This window comes from Macaca nemestrina, chromosome 7 (assembly GCF_043159975.1).
Source record: "Macaca nemestrina isolate mMacNem1 chromosome 7, mMacNem.hap1, whole genome shotgun sequence".
Lineage (NCBI taxonomy): Eukaryota > Metazoa > Chordata > Mammalia > Primates > Cercopithecidae > Macaca > Macaca nemestrina.
In genome coordinates this window covers 124,331,856-124,351,260 of record NC_092131.1, presented here as the reverse complement: position 1 = coordinate 124,351,260, position 19,405 = coordinate 124,331,856, and the positions used below count along the sequence as shown (strand labels likewise).

The following is a 19,405-nucleotide window of genomic DNA, read 5'->3' as shown; positions in this document are numbered from 1 at the left end:
AACCACATGTACTCTCACAGTTCTTCATCACATATAGGTTATACAAGTCCCTACTAATTAATTTTAGAACATATATCCAGTTTAAAATATATGCTAGTTCTGGCTTTGCTTGTAGAACATTTCCCTCATCCCACTGCTTGGAGAAAAATCAAGTATCTTCAGTTTTAATTCATCTTGAGTCAGGTCCTAAAAGCATTATCTTCACTACCTGTCTGTATCATGAAACCATTCATACTCAAGGCATGATCCTTGAGTATGAATTCCAATTTATGATAGTAATATGCAATTTGTTTCTGCCTTCTTAAAAGGCCAAAGAAATCTTAGTGATAAGAACCACAAAGCTCACAATCCAATCTCATCTAATTTTTCCACAAATTTTTACTGGACACCTACCATGTGCAGAAAACTGAAAACAAAAATCCTCGTGAAATTTATTTTCTAGTAGGAGAAAGATAATGTGTAAACACATAAACAGTTGAAATACACAGTACTATTTAGATGACAGTTAAATGTATTGGTAGAAAATTAAGTTGGGAAAAGAGAAGGTTGAAGAGGAGGTTATTATTTTCTTAAGGCCTTGACAATTTTTGCTTCCAGCCATGATTGAGTAACTAGTATCATATTGTCCTTTCTGTTACAAGCAACTTAGAAATTCTTAAATATATGAATTTTTTTCATGTATGGACAACTGTCAGCACAGGACTGGAATCCCTCAGAAAAAGAAAGTAAGTGAAATAAGTCCTATGATTGTCTCATCCTTTGTGCCTGAAGGCACTTTCCAGACAGCCACATAGCGGGGAAGGAAAGTAACCAAAAGAGAGCACACTTGTAAGTCTGAGCTAAGAAAAAGTTGGAATTTGTGGGGCAGAGTAGCAGAGTGAAAAGATGTATGCAGAGAAGGTCTACAAATCTTCAGAGAAGCCCCACTGAGTCTCTGGCCATATTAATCTGCTGAATGAGCAGGCAAGAATCTCTAAAACTGGGGAAAAAATAACTACCTAGGAACCGAAAGCTGAACAAGTACTGGAGCTTTCATAGAGCTGGGAAATGTTATATTTGAGGATACTCATTGAACATCCTAGTCATTCCGTACAGAGTTCACAAAGGACATACCTTAGAAGGAGGAACAACAGAGCCCTAGGATTAAAGATTACTCTACGTCAAACTAACAAAGTTTAAAACCACATTTTCAGAGACAAAAGCGAACCTACAAGTTTAAAAAATGCATTACAGAATTAAATTCTACATTCTCTTAAAGAAAACAATAAAACCCAGACATAGAGCAATGTAGCATTCATATTGTCCAATATATGAAAAAAATACTAATAACAAAATTACTAAGCATAAAAAGCAGAAAATCTAAGCCATACTCGGAGAAGAATCAGCCAAAAAGCAGGAAAAAGAAAGACAGATATAACGGACTTCAAGTCAATTCATAAACACATTAAGTGAAAACATAAAAAAAAAAAAAAAAAAACCCAGAAATCTCGAGAAACTGAAATTATAAAACCAAACAATGGAACTCCTGGAGATAGAAAATGTAACACACGAAATAAAAAGTCACTGGATGATTTTAAAAGCAAATGAGATACAGTAGATAAAAAGGACATAGAACTATCTAAACCAGAGAGAAAAAAGACTCACCTATGGGACAATACAAAATGTTCTGTATTAAGTACAACTGGAATCAGAAAATAGAAGAAAAACAGATGGGCAGAAAAAACTTTTTGAAGAAACAATGGCCAAAATTTTTCCAAATTTGGGGTAAAATATAAACTCACAGATTCAAAAAACTAAATGAATTATCAAGCAGAATAAACACAAAGAAAACCATACCAAGAAGAGTTCCTGACCTGCCTGGGCAACACAGTAATACAGGAGCTAGAAAGAAATTACTCAGGCAGATAGTAAGGATAAGAAAGTCCTCAGTAAGGTTTCCTTTTAATAAAAAAGCAGCCCCGAAATCCATTTCTTTTCTAATAAAAAGCAGCCTGACAAATAAAGCTGCAGGAGTAGATAAGCAAGCTGGAAGCTTGCATAGGTAAATGCCAGCAGCTGTGCCAACAGGGAAAAACGGCTACCTAGGGGCCAGGCACGTTCAACATGGAGGTTCCCTCTTCCCTTTTCTTTGTCACCAAGTGTGCAGTAAGGCAGGCCACATGGCGACAGCCAGGTAGAGACACAATCTGCATAATAAAAGATTAGGGTAGGATAGCCAGCTTCTTCATGCTATGCAAACAGCACACCTGGTCCAACCAAACTCTCACACCCTTTGTAAATGAGACACCACCTCCTCAAGCTTGTCAGTAAAACCCCATGCATTTCTCCATGAAACTAGAAGACCCACTGGAGTGCCCCTCTCTTTTTGCAGGAGAGAGCTATTTTCCTTTCTCTTTCTTTTGTCTATTAAACCTCTGCACTTAAACTCACTTCTTTGTGTGTGTTCATGTCCTTGGTTTTCTTGGCATGAGGCAACAAGTCTCGGGTATTTACCCCAGACAACGACGTCATTTCAATAGTCAGACTCAATCTCTAAAAACATTTAAAAAGTAGCTGAGCATGGTGGCATGCCTGTAGTACCAGCCACTCAGGAGGCTGGGGTGGGAGGATCACTTGAGCCTGAGAAGTTGAGGCTACAATGAGCTGGGATCATGCCACTGCATTCCGGCCTAGGGGACCGAGCGAGACAATCCCCCCTGCCCCCCATCCCCCCAGAAAACAAAAACCAGCAACAACAAACAAACCAGAAAACCATACCAAGGCACATTATAAAAACATTACTTAAAACCATGATATGGGAAAAAAATATATATATACTTATATATTTTTATATTTATATTAAATAGTTTATATTTATATCTTTACATATAAAATATATATAGCAGAAAAGAAAAAATAAGAAACATCAGATATAGTAAAAAAGAAAAAAAGAAATGTGTGTTCTCTGCTGATCAGAAACAACCAAAGCCATTAAAAAAAACAGAATAACATGTTTAAGAGATGAAAGAAAAAAAATCTACATCCATTAAAAATTTCATTCAAAAATAAAGGTTAAATAGATGTTCTCAGGCAAACAAATGCTAAGAAAACCTACTGCAGGTAGATCTGAACTATTAAAAACATTAAAGGAAGTTATTCACGTGAAAGAAAATGATACCACATAAAAATTCAGAACTACATGAAGCAGCAAAGAGCAAAACAAATGGTTTCTTAAATTATTTAAAAGATAACTGAAAGACTGGAACAAAATTAAAATGCAGGATTTGTAACATGAAGAAGTAAAATATATGATAACAGTAACACAAAAGGCAGAAGAAAGGAAGATGGACTCATATTGTTGTAAGGTTCTACAATAGTAATTGACGTACTATAATATTATTTGAAGGCATACTGTGACGGTTAAAAGATACATATTTGAAATCAAGCAAACACTAAAAATAAAAAGTGGTAGAGCTAATAAATCAATGAAGGGACATATGTCCAGACTAGGTGAAAAAAGGAGATTCAATTATATGATTATAATAGTTACACATTAAATATAACAAGACACAGTTCAAGTTTAAAGTGAAAAGAAAGGAAAAAGATATTATGCAAAAAACAAATTTTAAAAAACAGAAATAGTGCTGTTAAGATTACACAGAGTAGGTTTTAGGATAAAGAGAATTAGAATAAGATATGAAGAAGGAAAATTGATAATGGGAAAGGGAACAATTTGTCAAGAATATATACTTCTAAATTTGTATATATCTAATAACAAAGTTTCAAAATTTGAAGAAAAACTGGAAAAAGCCTGAAGGAAGAAAATTTTTAAAACATAATAAAGATTGAAAATGTGGACATTCTTTTTGAAGAAACAAATGGAACAATATCATATAGACAATATTACAGACAGAACATTACAAAATATTCTAACAGTACTAACCACATAGACCTAACTGACATAGAAAATACATCTATAATAAGCACAATGTAAGTGTATTTTAAGTAAATAAGCAATATTGATCAAGGCAAACCAGTTGCTGAGAAACACAACAAATCTTAGTATTTTTAAAGGGAATGAAATTACACACAGTATCTTCTCTGACCACAGAAAATTAAATCAGCACTTAAAAACAAAAAGATATCTGGAAAGTTCAAATGTTTGGAAATTCAGCAAAACACTTCTAAGTAATCAATAGGTCAAAGAAATTAAAAGTCAAATTATAAATATTTTGAACTATATCAAAATAAAACTACAACATATTAAAGTATGTTGAATGTAGGTTAAGTAGGTATTAGAGGGAAAGTGATAGCTATAACTACATATATTATAAAAAGAGAGCTTTCAAATCAATAATCTCAGAGGAAATCAGGAAAAATGAAAATATAAATATGAAGTAAAAACAAGTAAAAAATAATAAAGACTATGAAATAAAAATGAACAAACAAAAATCAAATGCAGCAAAAATTCATTATTTCAAAAGGTTAACAAAATTGATAAATTCTTGGCCAGAGATCGGGGAGAACAAGGGAAGAAAAGACAAATTAAAATTTTCAGCAGTGAAAGAGAAGATATCACTAAAAATCATACAGGAATTAAAAGAAAAACAATGAAATTTTCTTCAATGCAAGCACACAATCTTCCTAACTCAATGCAAGCACAAGATTGAATTATTTTTCTTTCCTGATTGCTCTGGCTAGGACTTCTAGTACTGTGTGGAATAGGAGTAGTGAGAGTGGGCATACTTGTCATGTTTTAAAATTGCATTTTTTCAATGCAAGCACACAATTTCCTAATTCAGTCCAAGTACAAGATTGAATTAGGAAGAGATTGAAATCATGAATAAAGCAGTATTGACGTAGAAATTAAACTAGTAATAAAGAAACAACCAACCAAACAAACAAAACCCTTGACCAGATAGATTCACAGCCAAATTCTACCAGACATACAAAGAAGAAATGATACCAACCCTACTGAAACTATTCCAAAAAAAGCTGGAGATGAGGGACTTCTCCCTAACCCATTCTATGAAGCCAGAATCAGACTGACACCAGAATTTGGCAGAGGCACAATAGAAAAAAAAAAACTTCAGACTAACATCCTTCATGAGCACAGATGCGAAAATTCTCAACAAAATACTAGCAAATAAAATCCAGCAGCACATTAAAAAGTTAATACACCACAAATCAGGTAAGCTTTATTCCTGAGATGTAAGGCTGGTTCAACCAGCAACTCAATAAATGTGATTCACCACATAAACAGAATCAAAAGCAAAATCCATATAACCATCTAAATAGATGCAGAGGAAGCATTTGATAAAATCCAACATCCCTTCATGTGAAAACTTTCAACAGATTAGGCAATGAAGAAACATAACTAAAAATAAGGCCAGGCATGATGGCTCATGTGAGCCTGTAATCCCAGCACTCTGGAAGGCTGAGGCAGGCAGATCACTTGAGGTCAGGAGTTCGAGATGAGCCTGGCCAACACGGTGAACCCCGTGTCTCTGCTTTAAAAAAAAAAATATATATATATATATATATATGGATATATACACACACACACATACATACACACACACAAACACACACAAATTAGCTGGGCATGGTGGGAGGTGCCTGTAATTCCAGCTACTGGGGAGGCTGAGGCAGGAGAATCACTTGGACCTGGGAGGCAAGGTTTCAGTGAGCCGAGATTGTGCCATTACACTCCAGCCTGGGCGACAGAGGGAGAGACTGTCTCAGAAAAAATAATAATAATGATAATAATAATAAGAGCTACCTATGACACACCCACAGCCAACATCATACTGAAGGGGCAAAAGCTAGAACATTCTGCTTGGATCTGGAACAAGACAAGGACGCCCACTCTCACCACTCCTATCCAACACAGAACTAGGAAGTCATAGCCAGGGCAATCAGGAAAGAGAAAGAAATAAAAGGTATCCAAATAGGAAACAAAATCAAACTACCTCTCTTTGCTGACAATATGATTCTATACCTAGGAAATCATAAAGACTCTGCCAAAGGGCTCCTAGAATTGATAAATGACATTAGTAAAGTTTCAGAATACAAAATCAACAAACGGAAATCAGTAGTATTGCTATATACCAACAACATCCAGGCTGAGAGTAAAATCAAGAACACAATCCCACTGATAATAGCCACACAAAAAATGAAATACCTAAGAATACGGCTAACCAAGGAGGAGAAAGACTTCTAAAAGAACAACTACAAAACTGCTGGAAAAAAATACAGATTATACAAACAAATGGAAAAACATTCCATGCTCATGGATTGGAAGAGTCAATATGGTAAATATGGCTACACTGCTCAAAGCAATTTACAGATATAATGCTATTCCTATCAAATTGCCAATGTCATTCTTCACAAAATTAGAAAAAAATGATTCTAAAATTCATATGAAACCAAAAAAGAGCCCAAATAGCAAAAGCAATCCTAAGCAAAAGAATAAAGCTGGAGAATCACACTACCCAACTTCAAGCTATACTATAAAGCCACAGTAACCAAAACAACTTGGTATTGGTACAAAAACTGACACACAGGACAACTGAACAGAAAACTCAGAAATAAAGCCATCTATAACCATCTCATCTTCAACAAGGGAGATAAAAACAAGCAATTGGAAAAGGATTCCCCATTTGATAAATGGTGCTGGAATAACTGAATAGCCATATGCAGAAGACTGAAGCTGGACCCCTACTTTTCACCAGATACAAAATTGACTCAAATGAATTAAAGATTGAAAAGCAAGACCTCAAGCTACAAAAATTCTGGAAGACAACCTAGCAAATACTTTTCCCAACATCACCATTGGCAAATAATTTTGGCTAAGTCCCTAAAAGCAACTGCAACAAAAACAAGAATAAGCAACAAGTGGGACATAATGAAATCAAAGAGATTCTGCACATAAAAATAAACTATCAGCCGAGCCAAGATACAACAAACAGAATGGGAGAAGATATTCAGAAACTATGCATCCAACAAAGGCCTAATATCTAGAATCTATAGAGAACTTAAACAAATCAACAAAGAAAATAACCCATTAAAAACTAGACAAAAGACATGAACAGACACTTCTCAAAAGAAGATATATAAGTAGCCAAGAAACATGAAAAAATGCTCAGCATCACTAATCATCAGAGAAATGCAAATCAAAACCACAATGAGCCCAGCACTTTGGGAGGCCAAGGTGGGTTGATCACAAGATCAGGAGATCAAGATCATCCAGGCTAACACGGTGAAACCCTGTCTCTACTAAAAAATAGGAAAACAAAAAATTAGCCGGGCGCTGTGGCGGGCACCTGTAGTCCCAGCTACTCGGGAGGCTGAGGCAGCAGAATGGCATGAATCCGGGAGGTGGAGCTTGCAGCGAGTCGAGATCACGCCAATGCACTCTAGCCTAGGCAAGAGAGCGAGACACCATCTCAAAAAAACAAAACAAAACAAACAAAAAAACCCACAATGAGATACCATCTCATACCACTAACAATGGCTATTACCACAAAGTCAAATAACAACAGATTCTGGTGAGGCTACAGAGAAAAGAGAATGCTTACACAGTGTTCATGGGAATGTAAATTAGTTCAACCACTGTGGAAAGCAGTCTGAAGATTTCTCAAAGAACTCAAAACAGGGCTACCATTTGACCCAGCAATTCCATTATAGGGTATATAGCCCAAAGAAAACAATCATTCTACAAAAAAGACACTTGCAGAAATCTGGAAGTGGTTGGCAAGGCCACCAGGCAGCAAATATGAGTGCAACAAGTCCCTGACTCAGGCATCCCGCTTCCCCTGGCCTGGCTCACCAGGTCCTACCAAGGTGGCTTACTCTTTTACGATTTTGGGTCTGGTTGTAGGAGGCCTGAATGTCGTTAGCAAACAAGGCTGGTTGAGTGAATCCACTTTACGCCATGATCAAACCTCCAAGGGCAGCAAAGAAGATAAAAGGAAAAAGGATAGCAACTTCAAAGATTAAAGAAACAACAGCTCACAGAGCTGAGAAAGAACTAGTGCTAGAACTATGGTAACTCAAAGCCAGAGTGTCTTCTTACCTCAAAACAACAGTACTAATTCTTAACAACAGCAATGATTCTTAACCAGGCTGAAATGACAGATACAGAATTCAGAAGATGGAAAGGAATGAAGATCATCGAGATTCAGGACAAAGCATGAACTGAATCCAATGATTCCAAGAAATACAACAAAATAATACAGGAGCTGAGAGACAAAACAGTCATTTTAAGAAAGAACCAAACTGATCTGATAGAGGCAAAAAAACTCACTTTGAGAATTTCATAATAAAATCTCAAGTATTAAGAGCAGAATCAACCAAGCTGAGGAAGAAAATCTCAGATCATGAAGACTAGTTTTCCAAATTAAATCAGACAAAAATAAAGAAAAAAGAAGAAGGAACAAAACCTCTGAGAAATATGGGGTTATGTAAAGAGACCAAATCTATGACTCACTGATGTCCCTGAAAGAGAAGGAGATAAAAAGCAAGCAACCTGGAAACATATTTGAGGACATCATCCATGAAAATTTCCCCAAACTCTAGAGAGAATAACATTCAAATTCAAGAAACTCAGAGAATCCCTGTGAGATACTACACAAGACAACTATGCAGAAGACATACAGTTATCAGACTCTCCACGCTCAAAGTGAAAGGAGGAATTATCCATTTGTATGCATACAAAATTTCTTAAGAGAGAAGGGACAGTCCCCCACAAGTAACCTTATCAGGCTAACAGTGGATTTTTCAGCAGAAACACTACAAGGCAGAAGAGACTGGAGGTGTATATTCAGCATTATTAACAAAAATTCCAACCAAGAACTTTAAATCTAGAAAAACTAAGCCTCATAAGAGAAGGAGAAATAAGATCCTTTTTAGACAAGCAAATGTTAAGGGGATTCATTACCACAGACCTGCCTTTAAAAAGGTCCTTATATATGGTGGAAATAGAAAAGACTGTTATGGCCCAAAAAAACAAACAAAGACACTTAAATATGTAGGCCACTAACACTATAAAGCAACTGCACAATCAAGTCTGCATAATAACCAGCTAACAACATGGCAGGATCAGATCTGCATGTATCAATATTAACTTTTAAGTGTACATGAGGATAATGCCCCCAATTAAAAGGTGGAGTGGCAAGGTGGATAAAGAAGCAAGACTCAACCATATGCTGTCTTCAATGGACCCATCTCACAACTAGTGATAGCCACAGGTTCAAAGTAAACGGATGGAGAAAAATCTACAGAACAGGAAACAGAAAAAAGCAGGGGTTGTTATTGTAATTCCAGAAAAAAAAAAAAAAAAAAGAATTTAAATCCACAACAAACCAGACAAAGAAGAGCATTACATAATAGTAAAGGATTCAATTCAACAGGAAGACCTAACTATATTAAACATGTATGCACCAAACACATGAGCACACAGATTCATAAAGCAAGTTCTGAGAAACTTATGAAAAGACTTAGATAACCACATAATAATAGTGGGAGACTTCAGTAATCCACTGACAGCATTAAACAGACTACTGAGGTAGAAAACTAACAATGATATTCGGTACCTGAACTTGACACTTCACTAAATGGACCTAATGACCTCTAGAGAACTCTCCACCTCAAAACAACATAATAAAGATTCTTCTCATCTGCACAAGGCACATGGTCTAAAATCACCCACACAAGTGAGCCATAAAACAATTCTCAGCAAATTCAAAAACCCCAAATCATACCAACTACGATCTCAGACCACAGCACCACAAAAATAAGTACCAATTCCAAGAAGAGTGCTTAAAACCATACAATGAAATGGAAATTAAACAACCTGCTCCCAAATGACTTCGGAGTAAACAATAAAATTAAAGCAGAAATCAAGAAATTCTTTGAAACTAATGAGAAAAAAAGGTATGACATACCAGAATATCGGGGACACAGCTAAAGCAGTGTTAAGCAGGAAGTTTATAGTGCTAAACTACCACATCAAAATGTTAGAAAGATCTCAAATAAACAGCCTAACATAACACCCAAATGAAGTAGAGGAAGAGGAATCCAATCCCAAAGCTAGTGGAAGACAAGAAATAACCAAAATCAGAGCTCAACTGAAGAAAACTTAGATGAGAAAAAAACCATGCAAACGACCAATGAATCCAGGAGTTGATTTTTTTTTTTTTTTGACAAAGTAAGATTGATAGACCACTAGGCTAGACTAATAAAGAAAAAAAGACATAAGATCCAAATAAGCCAATCAGAAATGCCAAAGGGAACATTACTACCTGCCCTACAGAAATGTAAACCCTCAGAGACTATTACAAACACCTCTATGCATACAAACTAGAAAATCTATAAGAAATTGATAAATTCCTGGAAACATACAACCATTCAATATCGAATGAGGAAGAAATTGCAATTCTAAACAGCCCAATAACTAGGACTGTAACTGAATCAGTAATAAAAAGCCTATGAACCAAAAAAGCCCAGGACCAGATTTAGAGCCATATTCCACCAAATGTATAAAGAAAAGCTGGTACCATTCCAAAAAATAGTGCAGGAAAGACTCTTTAACTCATTCTATGAGCCAAGCATTATTCTGATATCAAAATCTGGCAGAGACACAACAATAACAAAAAAAAAAAAAAAAAGAAAGAAAGAACGAAAGAAAAAAGAACACAGGCTCAAGTCTGTAATCCCAGCACTTTGGGAGGCCAAGATGGGCAGATCACGAGGTCAGGAGATCGAGACCATCCTGGCTAACATGGTGCAACCCCTTCTCTACTAAAAAAAAAAATACAAAAAAATAGCCGGGCGAGGTGGCAGGCTCCTCTAGTCCCAGCTATTCGGGAGGCTGAGGCAGGAGAATGGCATCAACCCAGGAGGCGGAGCTTGCAGTGAGCTGAGATCCGGCCACTGTCATCCAGCCTGGGTGACAGAGCGAGACTCTGTCTCAAAAAAAAAAAAAAAAGAACCCAGGCCATTATTCATGATGGACATGCATACAAAAATCCTCAAGAAAATACTAGCAAACCAAACCCAGCAACACTTCAAAAAACTAACTCACCATGATCAAATAGACTTTATCCCTGGGATGCAAGGTTGGTCAACAAACACAAATCAATAAATAGGATTCACCCATACACAAAACTAAAAACAAAAACCATATGATCATCTAAATATATGCAGGAAAGACTTTCAATAAAATTCAACATCCCTTCATGTTAAAAACCTTCAACAAACTAGGCAGAAAAGGAATATGCCTCAAAATAATTAGAACCGTATATGTCAAACACACAGCCAATATCATACTGAACAGGCAAAAGCTGGAAGCATTCCCCTTGAGAAATGGAACAAAACAGGTTTCCCACTATCACCACTCCTATTCAGCATAGTACTGGAAGTCCTAGCCAGAGTAATAAGGCAAAATAATGAACAAAAGGCATCCAAATAGGAAGAGAGGAAGTCAAACTATCTCTGTTTGCTGACGATATGATTCCATCCCTAGAAAACCCCACAGTTTCTACCCCCAAATTCCTAGATCTGATAAACAACTTCAGCACCATTTCAGGATATAAAATCAATGTACAAAAGTCAGTGGCATTTCTACACACCAACATCCAAGCTGAGAGCCAATTCAAGAATGCAATCCCATTCACAAAAGCCACAAAAAGAATAAAATACCTAGAAATACAGCTAACCATGGAGCTGAAAGATGCCTACAAGAATTACAAAACATTGCTCAAAGAAATCAGAGATGACATAAAGAAAGGCAAAAATATTCCATGCTCATGGAGAGAATCTATTGTTAACATGGCCATACTGCTCAAAGCAATTTATAGATTCAATGCTATTCCCATCAAACTACCAATGATATTCTTAACAAAATTAGAAAAAACTATTTAAAAACTCATATGGAACCAAAAAGAGCCCCAGTAGCCAGAGCAATCCTATGTAAAAGAACAAAGCTGAAGACATCACATTACCCAACTTCAAACTATACTTTACAAGGCCATGAACCAGAACAGCATGGTACTGGTACAAAAACAGAAACATAGATGAATGGAACAGAAAGAGTGTGCAGAAAAAATGCCACACACTTGCAACCATCTCATCTTTGACAAAGTTGACAAGAACAAGCAGTGGGGAAAGGAATTTCTATTCATTAAATGGTGCTGGGGTAATTGGCTAGCCATATGCAGAAGCTAAAACTGAACCTCTTATTTACACCATTTACAATAATCAACTCAAGATGGATTAAGTAACTTAAATGTGAAACCTCAAATTATAAAAGCCCTAGAAGATAGCCTAGAAAATACCATTCTGGAAACAGGATCTGGTAAATATTTCATGATGAAGAAGCCAAAAACAATTGCTACCAAAAAAATTGACAAATGAGACCTATTTAAAATAAAGAGTTTCCACACAAGGAAAGAAAATATTAACAGAGTAAACAGACAACCTACGTACTGGGAGAAAATATTTGCAAACCATGAATCTGACAAAGGTTTAATATTCAGAATCTATAAGGAACTTAAAAACAAATTCACAAGCAAAAAACCAACCTCATTAAAAAGTGGCCAAAGGATATTACAGATACATTTTTTTTTTTTAAGTCAGGGTCTTGCTCTGTTGCTCAGGCTGGAGTACAGTGGTACAATCAGAGCTCACTGCAGTCTCGACCTCCCAGACTCAAATGATCCTCTTGCCTCAGCCTCTGGAGAAGCTGGGACCACAGGGGATGCCATCATGCACTGCTAACTTTTTCATTTTTTGTAGAAACAGGGTCTTGCTATATTGCCCAGGCTGATGTCAAACTCCTGGCCTAAAACAATCCTCTTGCCACAGCCTCCCAAAGCATTGGGATTACAGGCGTGAGCCACCACACCCAACCTGAACAGACACATTTTTAGGAAGACAAACACATGGTCAACAAGCATATGAAAGAATGCTTAACATCACTATTCATTAGAGAAATGGAAATCAAAACCCTAATTAGATACCATCTTATACGAGTCAGAATGGCTATTATTTAAAAAATCGAAAAATAATAGATGCTAGTGAGGCTGTGGAAAACAGGGAATGCTTATATAATACTGTTGATGGGAATGTAAATTATTCCATTATTGTGCAGAGCAGTCTGGAGATTTCTCAAAGAAAGTAAAACAGAACAACCATTTGACCCAGCAATTCCATTATTGGGTATATACCCATAGGAATATAAATCTTTCTACCACGAAGACACATGTATGTCTATGTTCATTGCAGCACTATTCATAATGGCAAAGACATGGAATCAACCTAAATGCCCACCAATGGGAGAGTAGACAAAGAAAATGCGGTACATATGTATCATGGAATAATAGGCACCTCTAAAAAAAGAATGAGGTTGTATGCTTTGCAGCAATATGGATGGAGCTGCAGGTCATTATTCTAAGCAAACTAATGCAGGAACAGAAAACCAAATACTACATGTTCTCATAAGTGGGAGTGAAAATACTGAATACACATGGACACAAAGAACGAAACATCAGACACCGGGGCCTACTTGAGGGTGGAGGGTGCAAGGATGTTGAAGATCAAAAAACTACCTATCAGGTACTATGCTTATTACCTGGATGACAAAATAATCTATACAGCAAATATCCTGTGACATACAATGAACTTATGTAGTAAAGTTGCCCAAATACCCTTGAACCTAAAATAAAAATTTTAAAAAATAATAAACAAATAATTTAAAAGGTGTGCTCCCCCCCTTCTCTAGGGGGAAAAAAAAAGACATACACTCATGTGGTCATCAAGGCAGTATTTACAATAGCAAAAACATGGTTTTAGGTTGTCTATGGGAACATGGAACATCAATCTATGATGAAAACTCTCAAGAAACTAAGAACAGAAGAAAGCTTCCTTAATCTGATAAAGAACATTTAAAAAAAAAATAAAAACAAAAACAAACTACAGCTAACATCATCCCTTAATGGTGAAAAACTGCTTTCTCCCTAAGATCAGGATGAAGGCTTCTGTTCTGTATTTTACTGAGGGTACAAGACAGTGTAGTATGATAATAAAAACAGTATACAAATTGGAAACTAAGAAATAAAACTTTTCACTCCCAGATACCATGCTCATGTACATTAAAAATCTTATAAATTTACCAAAAAAACTTATTAGAGCTTATAAGTCAATTTGGCAATGTCCCGGGATATAAGGTTAATATGCAAAAATAAACCGTTTCTATAAACTAGCAAGAAACAAGTAAAAATGAAAACAAAATAACATTTTAAATGATATTCCATGTGTAACACTTATACACTAAAAATCACAAAACATTACTGAAATTTTATAAAGAAGCTCTAAGGAAATGCAGAGAATATACCATAATCACGAATTGGTAGACCCAATACAATACTATCACAATGTCAGTTATTACCAAGCTAAGCTATAGCTTCAATGCAATCCTAATCAAAATCCCAACAGGCTTTCTTATTTCAGAAAGTAAAAAACTAACTTAAATGTAAAACCCAAAACTCAAAACCATAAAAACCCTAGAAGAAAACATAGGCAGTACTATTCAGGATACAGGGATGGGCAAAAATTTTAAGATGAAATCACCAAAAGCAATTGCAAAAAAAGCTAAAATTGACAAATGAGATCTAATTAAACTAAAGAGCTTCTGCATAGCAAAACAAACTATCTTAAGAGCAGACAGACAACCTACAGAATGGGAGAAAAAATTTGCAATCTACCCATCTGACAAAGGTCTAATATCTAGAATTTACAAGAAACTTAAATTTACAAGAAGAAAAAACAATCTCATCAAAAAGTAGGCCAAGGACATGAACAGACACTTCTCAAAAGAAGACATTTATGTGGCCAACAAACATATATTAAAAAAAGGTCAATATCAGTGATCATTAGAGAAATGCAGATCAAAACTGCAATGAGATACCATCTCATGCCAGTCAGAATGACGATTATTAATAAGTCAAGAAAAAAACAATGCTGGCGAGGCTGTGAAGAAACAGGAACGCTTTTACACTGTTGGTGGAAATGTAAATTAGTTCGACCATTGTGGAAGACAGTGTGGTGATTCCTCAAGGACCTAGAACCAGAAACACCATTTGATCTAGCAATCCCATTACTGGGTATACACCCAAAGTAATATAAATCATTGTATTATAAAGATACACGGACACATATGTTTGTAGCAGCACTATTCACAATAGCAAAGACATGGAACCAACCCAAATGCCCATCAATGATCAACTGAATAAAGAAAATGTGGTACATATACACCATGGAATACTATACAGTCATAAAAAGTAATGAGATCACGTCCTTTGCAGGGACATGGATGGAGCTAGAAGCCATCATCCTCAGCGAACTAATGCAGGAACTGAAAACCAAAGACCACATGTTCTCACTCACAAGTGGGAACTGAACAATGAGAACATATGGACATAGGGAGGGGAACAACACACACCGGGGCCTGTCAGGGTTCGAAAGGAGGGAGAGCATCAGGACAAATAGCTAATGCATGCTGGGCTTAACATCTAGGTGATGGGTTGATAGCTGCAGAAAACCACCATGGCACATGTTTACCTATGTAACAAACCTGCATGTTCTGCACGTGCATCCTGGGACTTACAGTAAAATAAAATTTTTAAAAAATAAAATCAATTACAACAACAACAAAAGAAAGTAAAAAACTGATCCTAATATTTACATAAAAATTGCAAAGTCCTGAGATGAGCAAAACAAGCTCAAAAAAGAAAATAAAGTTGAAGGACTTCTACATTATTTGAAGACTTTCTACAAAGCTAGAGAAATTAAGATAGTTTAAAGATAAACTTATCAATGAAATAGAACTGAACTGAGAATCCAGAAATATATTCAAACTAATAGGGCAGATTTATATTTTTATCAAGGTTTCAAAACAGAAAATTAGACATCAATGGAATGCGACAGAGTCCAGAACAGAATCACACATATATGATAAGATTTTTTAAAATCAAGGTGCTAAGGCATATGGAAAAGAAAAATATTTTCAAAAATGATAGTACAGCAGGCTATCTATAGAAAAATAAACCTGGACCTATACTTTATATCATGCCTACTAATTTATTTTAAATGGACTATAAGCCTAAATGCTAAAGCTAAAATTACAAATCTTTAGAAAAAAAAAAATGATAGAGTATCTTTTGACCTTTGAGCAGGCAAAGATCTCTTAGGCATATCCAGAGAGCACTAGACATAAAAGAAAAATACTGATAAAGCAGATATTATTAAAATTAAAACTTTTGCTTATCAAAAGCTATTATAAAGAAAATGTATATGTAAGCTCCAGAATGAGAGAAAACACATCTCAGTACATATATCTGTCCAATAACTTGCAGTCAGAATATATAAATGACTAATAAAATGACAGGCCATTTTTTTAAATTGGGATACTTCATAAAGGAAAATATTGAACAGTTTCAAAGGATATGAAAAGATGATAAATATATGTGTTAGTCACTGGGGAAGTGCAAATGAGAACAACAATGAGATACCACTACATTCCCACTAGAACTAAACTAAAATTTAAAAAACTAATAACAAATATTGGCAAGAATGTGAAGGACCTGGAATTCTCAGATTGCTAATGGGAGTATAAAATGGCACAACCATTTTATGGTTTATGGAAAACAGTTTGACAATTCTACTTCTAAGTATTTACCGAAGAGAAATAAAAATATTTGTTCACCCAAAGACTTTAAAGGAGTTTTATTTATAAATGTCCCAGATTGGAAATCTAAATGTCTATCAGTAGAAAGTGGTATATCCATACAATGGATATAGTCAGCAATAAAAAGGGAAGAAATTACATATACACGTCAACACAGATAAATCTCAAAAACAGTATAATCAGTTAAAAAAAAAAGCCAGCTGCAAAAGAGTGGATGTCATTTATATAAATTTCTTGAACTGGAAAAAGTAATCTCCAATTATAGAAAGCATATCAGTGGTTGCCTCAGGCCAGGAGTGGTGGGAGACTGACTGCAAAGAGGAACAAAAAACTTTATGGGGCAATGAAAATGTTCTAAATCTTGATAGGGGTATGGATTGTATGACTATCTAGATTTTTCAAAACTCAAAACAGTTTATTTTTGACATCGCCACATTGCACTTAAATAAATCATACATCAATGAAAAAAGTCAATAGATACAGTTAATATGCACAGAATGGACACAGATGGCAAAATATTAGAAGATAAAAGTATTTTTCCTATGGTTATTTACATTTTTAAGATTTTCCTTAAAAAACAAAGCATTAGTTACATTAAAAAATAAATAAATAAATAAGGTCCTCAAAAGCAGCTTCATTGATAAGGTGACATTTGATCAAAGACCTGAAGGAGGCGAGGAAGTCAACTGTATGGATGTATGTGAGAAGAGAAGAACCTTCTAGGAAGAGGAAACCTGAACTATAAAACCCTTGAGGTTTTGACAAGAGCAGTGACAGGCTCTCAGTTACATTTTAACAGGTCCGCTGTGGCTGCAGTGTTTAGAATATACAAGGGCAGAAACAAGGAGACTAGTCAGAAGGCTACTGTAACAATCCAGGTAAGAGATGATTGAAGCTCGGATCAGGGAAAGCAGTGAAGTTAGAGAAACGTCCTCAAATTCCGAATATATGTTTAAAGCAAAGCTAACATTTGCAGTTAGATTGGATGTGAGGTGTTGGAGAAAGACAGATCAAGGATGACTTCAGTGGTTTTGGCCTAAGCAACTGGAATAAAGTATTCATTTGCTGATATAGAGAAGACTATGAAATGAGGTAGGTTTTTTGTGGCAAGAGGAAAGAGCAGGTTTGTTTTGGATATACTAAGTTTGAGTAAAGCTGAAGATATAAAATTGGTATCATTGGCAAGTAGAGGTATTTATAGCCACAGAACCAGGGTGATCACCAAGAGAATGTGAACATTAAAAATAGACAGGTTCAAAGAACAGGCCCTTAAAACATTCAAAAGTATCAGGAGGTCTGCAAGTTCTTAGCATAAACTAGAAACGAAGGTCAGTAATGCCCTAAAATACACCGTAAAACTATTCTGAGAAATCTGGACTAACTTCAAAAATTAAAATCAAAAAAGCCTTTTCTATTCTTTGATTAAATGGGCAGTCTGAAGTTATCACTGATTATGTAAGTTGAAATAGACACCTAGATCAATCATGATCTTAACACCGAAACTACTGCACTATTCACCATTATTGTACATTCTATATTCCTATAATCCCATGGGTCAAGCTTCTCCATCTTTGAGACACTTAGTAATAAAAGTATAAGGACATATTCAGAATAGTTGCCCTCGAACAGCAAAGGATTATCTACTAAAGAAGAGCTATCTCTGTGTCCTCCACCGGACTCATCCGTCATCAAATGACACTCAAAGCTTGTGAGGTAATGATGTACTACACAGCTGTCCGATCTTCAGATGACACTTTGGAGGTTGATGATAAACTACAGGTCTGACAACTCACTTTCCATTTTAAGATATTTCTTGAACTTTTTCTTGTTGTGACAGGCAACCAAATTGATTAAGCCTAGTCATGGGATTTGACACTACAGCCAGTAGACTTCTATTTGTTGATTGCTATTGATTTTCTTTGATACTTCATTTAAAAATCAATAGTTGGAAAGAAAAATAGGCTTGGTTTACACATACTTAAACATACTATTGTATGCTGGAGGAGGCACAAGTTTGGCAGAGCTTTGGCATCCAATTATAAGAAGAGCTCTTAACAGGTGAAAGCAAGGGCTTTAGATCGATATGCAGTTTTCTTTCTCAATCAAGGAAAGTGGCTATAAATTAGGCTCATCAGTGTTATTTCCAAGGCTTTCATGAAGCAAACAACTTTAAACTTTTTTTGTCTTCCTTGGATTTACATTAAAAGATACATCACTAAGAATTTTTCTTTTGTTTTTAAGGGTATTTAAGGTACCTGAAGTTCATCCGGGCTTTTATCTTTTTGGCTTTTTTTTTATTTTTTTGCCGCTCTTCTCCATCTTTCAAAGTCTCTGCTGGAGCTGTACTTTCAATCACAATGTCAATAATATACTTCTTCAAGGAAAGATGCTCCTGCAAGATAAATAAATAAAATAATAATAATGAGAATGATTTTTTAAATATAACATAGGATTGCTATAGACTACAGTGAGTATAAGACATTTGATAAAACTAAAAGTAATCTCTGTAATATACTGGTTTCTACAATTGTTTTGGAAAACGTTGAAGAAACTGTTTTAAGATTTCTACACCACTGACTTCACTTCAGTGCATATCAGTTGTGCCTAATACTAAGGATACATGGACATAATCCCTACCATAATCACACAAGGAGAGTAGGAAAGGTAAAATACATACAC

General features: G+C 35.5%; 1 protein-coding gene across 11 annotated transcripts in view; it reads right to left on the bottom strand.

Annotated features, from left to right (window-relative positions):
• The window catches only part of LOC105491013 (S-phase cyclin A associated protein in the ER), a 560,926-nt gene that overhangs the window by 300,923 nt on the left and 240,598 nt on the right, over positions 1 to 19,405 (bottom strand). For all 11 annotated transcript variants that reach the window (XM_071100885.1, XM_071100886.1, XM_071100887.1 and 8 more), the window contains one exon: positions 18,982 to 19,118. In XM_071100885.1, coding sequence (XP_070956986.1) covers positions 18,982 to 19,118 — 137 coding nt within the window. The remainder of the gene's footprint in view (positions 1 to 18,981; positions 19,119 to 19,405) is intronic.